Raw genomic sequence first — 12,079 nt, forward strand, 5'->3', positions numbered from 1 at the left:
TGACTAACTGCTTCTCATATGTGCGTGGACCAGGGATCATCCACGCCCTGACTGGGAATTGAACCCACAAGCTTTCGGTTACCAGACAACACTCCAACCAACGTCCTGCCAACCTGATCACCTCTCAGGCGGCGGCCACACCAGCAGTGCATCTTCTCATTTTGTGTTTTTTTTCTTCTGACCATTTTTCCAAATGGCTACAAATGGCGACATCAGTGGCCACTTCTAAGAATGTGCTTGTGTTTCCAGCTGAAACAGTAACTATTCCTTTAATGATCGCTTTCACTTAAGACAAGCCTTCCACAATTGTAATAGATTATTTCATTGTAACTTTGGTGAAGTTATGACTGTCCTTCCCCTGCGACCTTTGTTCTCAGCAGTGCAGCTGGCCCTCAGGCAACACTGTAGCATTTGCTGTTGTCCTGTTACAACCAGATGAGCTGTGGCAGGAACTTAACTCTGTTTATATCACATAGCCTGTGGTGAAACTGGGTTCATTACATGTCATTTCGCCACAGTTCTAAGAACCTATTGACGCAGTTAAGTGAGCACTTCCTGTACTGCTCCGATTTCTCCCGGGTCAAGTTCCCCTCCCAATCTGCACCAAGGTTACAGCCTGGTGGCATAATGACTTTGTTCTTCCTAACAAGCCCCCAAGGCTCAGCTACAAAACAGGAACCCTCCGTTAACCTCAAATGTTACATGAAACTGCAGAGCCACTTCATGTAAGTGACAAAACACTATAACCCACTCCATCCCCTGGCTCATATTTTTTAAAATTTTCATTTTTAAAATTTGTCTTCCCTCAACAATTTAACCAACTCTGGTTAACATCACAAACAAAATAATGTCCAAAGTGTTTTCCCTCTGTGCTACGTAAGCGTAGCCAACGACTCAAATTTGGGGGCATCCTCTACTTGACAATGGGTACCAGCGCTACGTAATAAAAAGTTAGCAGCGGCAAATGAGACTGTCCACAGACTCAATGTTCTGTGGCCATCGGACTGTTTTTTGACTTTCTTCAGGAAGTAAGATCGAGGGGAACTATAAGTCAAAGGAAACTGAAGTATTTTTATCATGTGCCTAAACAGGGAGAGAATAATCTTTCAAGGCAAAAATAGGGAGAAGAGTGCTTAAAAATAGAAAAGCGGGAATGTCAACACATTTGAGGTCACTTACAAGTTTTCCACCTTCCTGTGAGGGACTGAGAACTACACCAGGTGTCACACAGTAGCTGTACCAAGCGGGCTGGGGAGAACATGCTGACACCAGTCCTGTGATGAAGGCCTGGGGGGGAGTGGCTTAGACAAGACGGGTATTCATTCCTGTCTTGTAACACAGTTGGAGGGAAAAGGAAGATTGTTTTCCTTATAGAAGAATAAAATACCGCTCACTAGTCTTGGCAATTTATTTCACTAAGCAACTGTACATAGAGAACCAAAAGAAAAATAAGTCTTCAATATTTATCAAATAAGTAAAAAGTCAGTAATAATTTCATTACAGCTTCTGAAAAGATTGGTAACACTGTCAAGCGGAGAAAGATTTCCCAAGCCGTCTGAATACTTCCCTCCTTATTAAGGGAGGAAAATGTCTTCATGATTCTGCTAAAAGATCACCTAACGATGCTGAGGTAGTCATGGAATGCCTGCAGTCGCCGTCTTTCTACAGACCCTCCGTCCGCCCTCCTCTGCGGGAGGCGGGTTAAAATCACGCACAGCGGCTGTGGGGCCTGGTGCGACAGCCATGATCCGTTTGCTCGTGCCTCGTGCAAAGCTCCCAGCCCTCGTCCTGCATGAAGTTACACACACGATTGTTCTTGTTATATTGAAACTACCCCAAAGAAATCTTTAGAGCATCAAAGCTACAAAACAAATACATATAAAGCTATTTTTGTTTGAAATACATACATCCCAAGCCTCCGTTTCCTGGAAAGGCAGAACCCCAAAGTCATGTGCTGTGAAAGCCCCTCCCCGGCAGCTTTATCTCGGCGACCCAAGATGAATCAGCGCCACGACTGTGGTGTAGCTGTGAAACAAGTCATCGTCCTTTACCTCGTTACACTTCCTCAAGACAAAGTTCCCGGTGACTATGCGATCACATCCAATTTCTCCATTGCCAAAGAAGCCAAACAAAGGAACCCCAGGGAAGAACTTTCTGAATGCGTCAGCCTCCACGTTCCCCTTGGCTCTGTAGTACTGGAAGCCCCTGCCCACGCACGCGAACATGAAGCCCACAGTGTTGTGCTCGGGGATGCCGGCTGCTTTGAGGCGCTGCATCGCCGCCTCAGCTGTCTTCTCATCGCTGACGTCCTCGTTGAGAAGCACGGTCGCGCTCTGGATCCGTGGGCCACTAAACGACAGCCCGACCACCCCAGTGGCATCGATGTCCAGAGGGTGCCTGGAACAGTCAGGTAGAACAGCGGCAGTTTATCATGAAGCCAAAAAACAAAACTAAAATTTTAACGTGTAAAACAAAAGAAAAATCCTCCTGATTCACTGGTCGGGAGCTGCTGCCATTAGCAGCCCTCACTCTGTCTGTGGCTCACCTTCCAGTCCGAGTGGAACGAGGGGTGGACATGACACTACCGAAATAGACACATTAAAGGGACGCAGAAGGCACATTCAAGGACAAGTAAACCCCTAGTCTTTCAGTCACAGACACAAAGGGGAAAATGCAACTCCACTGCGATTTCTGTAACCAATCCTGAGTGTTCAGAGGGGTGTCCTTACCTTGCTCACTTCCTTGAAAGTAACGTTACAACTGTATTCATATACACAGTGATGTCTAGAACATGAAGCTTGTTGGGGTTATTCACATCTTTGCTATCTTCCCCCTACCTCAGCTGTAGAAATTCAATCGTGGAGGATATTTCTAGCTTTATGTTGTTTGGTCCATAAAGAAATACGATTACATTGCTAGGTTTAGTTTATTGTTTTCAGCCTAAAATTCAGCTTAATCTGAAGGTTAAAACACATTTCCTTTTTTTGTTTGTATCTGCCTGATACTTTTCAATGAACTATTTCATTCTTAATAAAAAAAAAAAGCAGTCTCAATAAAACGACAAAGCATAATACAGTGAATGAACACCCACGGGGGTGAACAAGCAGCTTACATTTCCGTCACATTTACCAACATCGGAGGCTATGAATTGGGCAAGTCACTGGACTAATGAGAAACTATGACTCAAAAAGCTTAAGTGACTAATATAGTAAAGCCGGCTAGTGGCAAAGCCAGTTCTGAGGGACAGAAGCCACCTTCCCAGGTTCCCCGCGGCTCGTCTGACTTCGCCACAGTTCCTCTCCAGCACACAACTGCAAACTATGTTATGAATCTCTTGCCTTGGAGAATCACTGACCTATCTTTTTGGGGGGATGGGAGCCAGGACATATCTGAACAGCCTTAGGACGCAGCACTGATTTGAGCAAACAGCTTCTCATACACGCTGACCCAGGATGAAGACCACGCTGACGTGTCATGGGAGGGACACTCCCCATGGCGTACGAGCAGAGCTGCACACACAGCCAGGCTGCCGGGCTAGCACTGCTTGGAGCTCAGTGCACTTGACCTCCCTCCCTTCCTCCCTGACGACGGTCCAGGGACCTGACTTAGCTATTTGCTTTCTCTGACCCACCAGTGCAGGCCAAGGGCGGGCAGGGCGCAACGTCCCACCTGGGGCGACTGACACGGCCCCGAGAGAAGCTGAGCTCCAACTGTGCTCCACGTCACTACTGGAAGGGCGAAGCACTAACACAAACAGTGAGAAACAAGCGCGGGCATTTGCGGGAGCGTCTGGGGGTGGGGAGTCTCACTGTCCTGCTTTTGGAGACGGTTGATATTTCTGTTCACTTAAGTGGCTCAAACTCAAAAAGCACTGCCTACGTTCATTCGCAATGGGAAGGGAGTAATGACTCTCCTGACAGAAGAGCAAGTATATTTTTATTTTTGAAAGCAGAGCCTTTAGTAAACAATTGTTGTGTTTGACAAGCTGTTCAAAAGATCTAGTACAGAGTTGCAAACACACGAGCCCAGTGGTGCAGGCGAGCCTGCAGGGGCCACACGGAAACACAGGGTTTATGGCCAAACAGATTTAAGGGTAGTCTCGGGTAATGTTACTCCCCCTCTAGAAGATTCCGGGAGCACCAAGCAAATCACAGGCTCTCAGAAGCTTGACCACAGATCTGCTCTTTGACAGAACTACAGAGAAAGCGACACGCTGGTCACATGGAGGCACAGCGGGACCTTCGTAGACAAGGTTGGAAATGACTTCTGAGAGCGTGTGAGTCCAACTGAGGGTAAGTTCTTCAAGGACAACGTATGTGCATTTCGTTCTCCGGCTGTGAGCAGAATTATGATGAGCGAGCCCCACTGCGACACAGAGCGAACCGTTAGGTTACCAAGTCTGTCAACTTGTTTTTAAAAAGAACCACAGTGACATAACCCCGAGGATGCGCCCCGCCGTGCACAGACATACTTTTCGGAGGTCAGTGAGGCCAGGTTGTCCACCTGGCCGCCAGCCACGATGACGTTCATGTCACTGAAGGAGCTGATGACTCGCTGTAGGTAGTCGCTGGCCCCCACCTTGCAGCAGTTGTAGCCGAACACCAGCACCACTCGGAGCTCAGGGTTTTCCAGGAGGCCTGCAGGGCAACGAGAAGCAGCAAGCAGACACAGCCTCAAAACAGGAATTTCAAATCTACCTGACTGCAACTTTACTTTCCACATTTTGAAAGTAAAATGTTACTGTTAAAACCTGCACTTTAGTTACGTGCAACTTAGCGCTTAAGCTGTCAAATTTCCCATTTTTTTACAAACTTGAACGCAACTCAAAACCTTTGCTGCAGTTTTTCCACGTAAAAGAAACTAAATGGCTGTTTGAAAACAGCACAGTCCATACCCCACACACATAAGGAAGCAGCCAGTCGCCAAGCGACACCGGGGGGCAGGCCACGTCCACCCAGACCCCGGCCTTGGACAAAAGCCACCCTGCTTTGCACAGAGCTGAGCGAGCAGCGGTGGGAGCCTGACATCCAGGGAAATGGAGAGAAAAAGCACTAACCCAGAGTGGGCTGAGTGGTGGTTCCCCCCAAAATATATCCTCATTGAATACCTGGACTGGGACCTGATTTGGAAAAAGGGTCCTGAAAGTTACAATTAGGGATTCTGATGGGAGAGCACCGAACAAAACTAATCTGGAATTTCTGCGTTACTAACCCACTGAACGCAGCCGTCTTCTCGTCAGCGTCAACCTGCTCTCCTCCATTCTCGGTTCTGAGTTTGCTGCCGAAACCCTTTCCATAATCTGTGCTGAGCTGCCTGCACGGGCTACACAGTCGTCGGCCAACACAGACAGCCTCTGGGCAGCGTGCCAGTGGCTGCAACCACACACCTGGCCTCAACTGCAGACCAACAGTTTTCTAACCGTGTGACCGGTTCTAAAGCAGCGAGCTGGTCTGCTGAACACGGTCAGCTCCATCCAGCTAGTCTTCCAACACTGAGTCTCCTGAGGACACGACAAAGTCACCCTGGCTACCCAGCTGTACTCGCTCCTGAAATCCTAGCTGCCTCTGAGCATAACACTGACTCACTTGAAAAGGCAGCCGGAGTTTTCCTGAGAGGAGTTTGCGCCCCGTGGCCGTGAGGGCGGCTTGCATAGGACAGCTACTGCTGGTCTCGTCTGTGCAGTGCTTGAAGTTACTTCGCTCTCTACTCCCTTTGGACTCAGAGTCCTCGTTGACAATACAGCCCAATAAACTCTACCAGCAAAGCTGTCCTGAAGCCTAGAACCAGCCTGGGGCGCGGTACCCGGCTCAGGCCTCGGGAAATGCTGCCCATTCGCTAATGTTCCCTTTGTGGCCACAGTTTTTGCTTCTCACTGGCTTCAGAGCCATTTCAAACAATAGAGTCTTATCTCTGCATGTGAGCCCACCTATGCGTAGACAAAGGGGTCACCACTGAGTATTTTTTATGCCAACAGTGATTTTTAATGAGTTAATGCCAACGTTTCATTTGTAGGTGTAGCTAAAAGGCCATAACACTGCCTTCCTCGCTAGAGTAACCTGTTCGCTGCTACTGTGTTAAATGAAGCTTCATCATCAGAGCTTAGACTGAGCCAATCCTTTCCCAACGACCTCTCACGACCTGCCTACTTCAGCCACACTTCCCGAGTGACATATCCTCGTAAACCCTTGCTCGACAGAGTCTGCCTTCACTTACGCCTTTTCTCAAACCTGAAATGTAATGCACTTGCCTTTCGCCACTCGTCTGAATGACCCCGAGCTGCAGTTCCGTGTGCTTCATCTGGACGCATCAATTGGCAGGATGGGAATTACGGTAAAGAACAGTAACTTACCTACTTCGGTGAGGCGACGTCTTTCTAGTGTTACGTTCTTTGGATCCTTAATGAAATGAAAGGGTTGTATTTTTATTCCTTCAATCTGAGGGAAGAGTAGAGCAAACCCAGACTCTCCAATTTCTATTTCCTGCGGCCGACTGCTCCCTGACCCCATCGGCGTCACTAGGAGAAAAGTGAAGCAGTTTGGTGAACAGATGTGACAGAAACCGAAGATTCAGGTCACAGAGCGCACGCCACCCCGCCCCAATCTCCCAGCCAGACGGCAGGCTCACGGGTGCTGCCTGAGAGTTCAGCTTTGAGGTTTTTAGCACTGTAGTCACGATGTCTGCAACGTGCTCTCTAACGACTCAGAAGAAATGTGTCTGTACACAAAGACACAACAAGCAAGTGGGGCAAAATTTTTTAAGTGGTGAATCTTTTAAAAAGAGTATGAGATGAAGGGTCCGTGGGTGTTTAATGTACTATTATTTCAACTTTTGTATAGGTTTAAAAGTTTTCTAAATAAAAGGTTGGTGGGTGGTAAACCCTTCTTCACAGCAGTCCCACTTTAAAGAATTTACCCTGAACATACATATACCCACACTCACACATACTTTTAGCAGAAAAATTTTAATAACAAATAAAAAGAAATGACAAAATGTCCTATGCTGATATTTAAATTAAGAGTTACATTTACATTTATACAATCAAATGTAGCCATTAAGAATGACAGATATATTTACTGACATGGAAATATGTGTGTAATACATTGTGAATTTAAAAGGAAGGTATCAGAATCAAAATTGCATCTCCCCCAAAATTTACATGAAGTCCTAACCCCCAATGTGGGGAGCTGAGGGAAGCAGAGTCTGATCGAATACCCTTATTCACTTGTAAACACCTGAACTCCTGTGTACTTCACGGGACAAGACCCAAGTTTAGATTAAAAGTCTCCCAGTGAAGATCAGAAATGACCACTAGGGGTTACTACTGAGTAGAACAAAGATAATAGCCAATGTTTACTTACTACTGATTGCACACCTGTATTCTAAGTGCCTTCTACGTGTTAACTCATTGAATCGTCTGAGGACAGTACTACCGCCCCCATTGCCCAGGTGGGGACCTGGCGCCCTGTGGGGGCTGGCCCTGTGCGGTCACATAGACATTGGGCGGTGCGGACAGATCCCAGACCAGGTGGCTGAACCCCTGCCCCACCACTGCCTCAACAGAGCGTCTCTCTGCCAATTAGCTAGAGAAAACGATCAAACCATAAAAACCAGCAAAAATTCAGAACAGCAAGCTGGGAAAATGGCACTACTTATGCTGCCAACTTCAAAAGTGGTGGCCCAGCAGAGAAACAGCAGCTCCTGGGGCGGCCCCTGCCCTCACCCAGCAGAAGCAGTGACAGTGAGCATGCTCACTAGCGCTGATTTGCAGAGGAGCAGAAGACATGGGTTTCCCCCTCGGGAACGGCTCCTGGGAAGACGGGCGGCACAGCTGATGTGTACAGACAGCCCATGACACAGTGATTACGGTGACTGCCGTGCATGTGTTTCGGATGGCCAGAAATATAAATGCGAGGCAGGAAGTGATCCCTGGGCCTTGCGCTCACCTACGATCCCGGGGGTCACGATCCCCAAGACTTGGCACTGCTCCGGGAACAGCTTCTCCAGGGCCAGCGCCGTGTCCATCGTCGTTCTTTTCCTAGCTGTAACGACACGGTGCAACAGGGTCAGATGTCACCCGTGCAAGCTCACACCTGATGGTGTAGGGGGAAAGGCAAGCACGGAATGAAGTGTAAGTCATTTTACACAGGAGCGCTTCACATACAAGTTTAAAAACTTTGAGGAAAACAAATGTGTTCCTGTTCTGGGCCTGTTTTACATTTTAACCCTAAACTTGACCCGTTAACATCACCAGCTGGCATTCCTGCTTTGTTCACATACAGCTTTCGCTCCAATGACGTCAGACTTTGCTGCAGCAGCGAAATTTTAGACTTGCTGTCAGGCCTCTCTGGTCAGCCATGATTAAAGCTGCAAAAACAGCCCCTGGGGTCCGACCGGACAATAACCTACTGTCTCGGTCCAACAGCTGCAGTAAGCAGGTCCCCACCATCCAACGCCAAGACAGGTGAGAACAGCCAAAGACACACATCCTGTTATAATAATAAAAACAAGGGCCTGGAAGAGGAAAGTATTTCAAAATGAGAAAAATACCTTTCTAACGAAACTGTTCCAATTGTACTGCAAGATTCAAAAGCCAAACCCTGAAGCAAAAGAGCTCTTCAAGGTTCAAAGGCAACACATCAGTGTGCTCTACGGAGGGGTTGCCCAGAGCCCCAGAAAGTCACCCTCAGGAGGAGGACCATATTTAACTCCAAGCAGATGGTACAGAAGGAAACAAAAACACCCAAAACTTTTTCTTTTGACACTCACCTCTCTTGTGGCCGCGACACTCTTCCAGGCTAATGAAAGTGTCAGAGTCAGCCATGTAAAGAACCGTCTGCGGTAAGATGTGAACATTCTGCAGAGAAAAGAGTAACGAGAATTAGATCACAGGAATCCCTGAGTGCCTCTGCAGTCTCTGGGGGACCCGCAGCGTCTACCTGGTGGCTGCCCCGCCCTCCTTCAGGTCAAGGCCGGCCTATTCTGAGTCCCTCCGCTTCTCATTGTCTCATGCCCGCTTTTTCCTTTTCAGCTCATTTATTTGTTAAGCATCTATTATTTCTTCAAGCCAAACTCATTCCAGACTCACTAAAGAAGTTCATTCTCATAATAATGTAAGCTCTTAAGCAAATAAGTACCAGGAAAAAAAAAAGCCTCTGGCTTTACCTGAACAGGCACTACAGTAACAGAAACAGCTTGGCAACAAAGGGAAGGTGCCAAAGGATCTCACTCCTCCTGTCTTGCCCATCAAATTAAATATTCCTTCCCTCCAGCCATCTTCCTACAGGGGTCTTTTCCTTGTGATTACACACACACACACACACACACACACACACAAACTGCCATATATATTGTCCTGCAGCTCTCTTCCTTTCCCACTTGATTTAATATTCTGTTCCCCAAGAGACAGCTTACATGCCCCCTCTTCCACAAAGCCCTTTTCTCAGCTCCTCAGGGCTGTGGGCCTCCCGTGCCATACACTTACATCCCAGCAATGTGCCACTGAGGAGCTGGTGGTGTTCGAGCTCATGTTTCCCACTAAACCTCACAGACAGTGGCAAAGCGGCTGCATTAAATGAAAAGGGTGAATATATGTTTCCTTCTAAGCTGGTTATTTTCAAAGACATCTGACTATCACGATGGAATGAGGTAGTTAGCATATAGCCAAGTCTCGATGTTAATTACATGGAAAATGCTCATCCATTGTATTGTAAGGGCACATTAAGATGTCTCGTATTAGATTCCATTGAGAGAAACTCACGAAAGACACTGAGACACAGCACCTGCTGTGGTGGTCTCAGGGCAGGGTACTATACAGGGATACAGTGTCCCTGCTACACAAGGCGTCTTCCCAGAATGCAACGTGGTTGCCAACATTTCAACTTCCACGACACTTTCACATAACATGTGGAATTTCAGATTCTTCTGAAAAACTGGACATTTTGGCCACGGACCACATGCATTCCCCTTGACCGGGGCTACACAGAGGCGAGCTCCCTCCGCTGTCACACCAAGACACCTGCCTAACTTTGGAGCCATCTGAGTTTGTGATACCTGCTACAAAGAAGAAAGGAGAGGAATTTTAAAAGATTTAGGCATTCATGCTGACTGCCATAAACCCGCACAATGACCCTGGAAAGTGTTTAGGCCTTAGGGTTCCTATTCTTAAAGACTGCAGTTCTGGTGCTGAGATTTTACAATTCTCTCTTTTCTGGTACCCACTAAAGAGCAGTTGCTGAATTGTCCTTCCCAGTTCTCACCAGAAGCCGTGACAATGACAATCCTCAGCAAGAGATGTTCTCACAGCACAGAGGAAGACAACTGGAACCCCGTTCCATTATCCAGAGAAGTTCCATAAAAATTTTAGTGGACATATAGAATATTTTTTAATTAAAAAAGTTAATAAGAGACTAAGAGGCTACATAGACCTAAGTAAATAAATGAATACATTGAAAGAGGATATTAACATAGTTTCAAAGTATCTTCCCTCCAAATATTTACTACAGTGGAAAAGAGTAATTTTACAGTAGCGACACCTGGCTGACACCACGTCGGGAAAAAAATCAAAGGTAATATCACTGGAGGTGGGACCGGTGGAAACCATACTCGGGTAGGCTGCAGTGAGAAGAGAACAGCATTGCCTGGACTATTCTGGCCAAAGATACATCATCCAAACCTAAGATACATCATATGCTTTACAAACTAACTGGCCTGTAACTTGCACACGTGTCACAGTTGGGAAAGTCAAGGAAAGCTGGAGAAACTGTTCCAGATCAAAGGTTTAAGAAACAGGACAAATAAATGCAACATAAAATTGTAAACTGAATCCTTTTGCTTTGAAGGCCGTCACTGGGGCGACTGGCACATGTGAATGGAACATGAGGCTCAGACGGCAGAAAGGCAGCAGCGGTAATTCCCTGACTTCGACAGTAATGCGGTGGCTGTGCTGCGTCCTGGTTTGTGGGTACTGCGAGCTGAAGGCTGGGGAAATGAAAGAGCACGGGGTTGGCAAATCACTCTCCAATGGCTCCTCCCACTGCCAAGGCAGATACCACAGCCTCGCTGTCACCTGTGCTCAGGAGGCTGCCTCTCTGACCCCTCAGGGCAAGTTTTCACCTGCCCAGGTGATGCCCATCTTTCGAAGGTGGGGCCCAGAGATACGCCACTAAAGAGAACAACATGAGGGTTTGAAATATTTGGGTTTAAGATTAGTTCTTGGCTTTGACACTAAGCTAAAGAGACCCAGTTTCCCTTCCTGCAAAACGGTGACAATCCTACCTTCACCCCAAGCAGGTAAAGGAAAGGTTCTGCACAGAATTATCACAATAGCAAAAATCTGGATACACAGAGCACCCAACATTACAGGGCTGGTCAAACACAATCTTGGCCCATCTTACAATACACAGCCATGAAACCTGACATCTCCAATCTTCTCGTGACAGGAGAAAATGCTCCCTCGTCTATGCAAATAAAATAAAGTCCATGTACGAAATTGGGACCCAAACAGACTGGCCTCTCAAAGGCTGCCCCCCCTCCCCCCCCCCCCCCCCCGGCAGAGGCCGGAGCGCACACCCGTCTCACTTGCCTCGAGCTCCCGGGCTGCCACGCGGACCAGGCAGTGCTCCTGCGGGTGGCCGCCGTCCGCCGGGCCCGCCGCGATCCAGGCCACCCCGCGCTGGGCCCGCAGCACCCTGCGCACGCTCTCCCTCCACAGGCGGCTCACGCTGGGGGCGCGACCACAAAGAGCGGTGAGCAGGAGTCCTTCCTTCCCTCTCCCCGCCCCGACCCACCCGCGCACCCTGCGGGGCAAACTCCGGACAGCCCGCAGCCTCTCCTCACCCGGCCGCCCGCAGCAGCGCCTTGGCGGGCAGGAAGGTGAGCACTCGCTCCACCACTTCCGCCAGGTTACTCAGCACGAAGGCGCTCCGTGGGTCTGCGGACGCGCAGCAATCGGCGCCACCGCCGCCGTCCACCGGCTCCATTCCTCGCCGACCGCCCCGGCCGCAGGACCACCGCTCCGAGGGGTTGGGAAGCCGCACCAGCTCCCGGCTAGCGCTCTCTGCGCAAGCGCGCGCGCCACTTC

General features: G+C 48.5%; 1 protein-coding gene across 2 annotated transcripts; it reads right to left on the reverse strand.

The window, feature by feature from the left end:
- Positions 1-1,392: 1,392 nt before the first annotated feature.
- On the reverse strand, positions 1,393-12,078 carry FBXO22 (F-box protein 22). Of its 2 annotated transcripts, none has more exons than XM_053912303.2 (7): positions 11,836-12,077; positions 11,582-11,720; positions 8,767-8,854; positions 7,944-8,039; positions 6,350-6,514; positions 4,472-4,637; positions 1,393-2,397 (listed from the first exon to the last, which is right to left on the reverse strand). In XM_053912303.2, exons 1-7 carry the CDS (start codon positions 11,976-11,978, stop codon positions 1,980-1,982), a joined length of 1,215 nt encoding a protein of 404 aa, XP_053768278.1. In that variant the 5' UTR covers positions 11,979-12,077; the 3' UTR covers positions 1,393-1,979. The 2 variants fall into 2 exon arrangements, with proteins under 2 accessions (XP_053768278.1, XP_053768279.1); XM_053912304.2 differs by lacking the exon at positions 1,393-2,397 and adding an exon at positions 2,411-4,365 and having other exon boundaries at positions 11,836-12,078.
- Position 12,079: the final 1 nt, after the last annotated feature.

This window comes from Desmodus rotundus, chromosome 10, assembly GCF_022682495.2.
Source record: "Desmodus rotundus isolate HL8 chromosome 10, HLdesRot8A.1, whole genome shotgun sequence".
NCBI classification, from domain to species: Eukaryota; Metazoa; Chordata; class Mammalia; order Chiroptera; family Phyllostomidae; genus Desmodus; species Desmodus rotundus.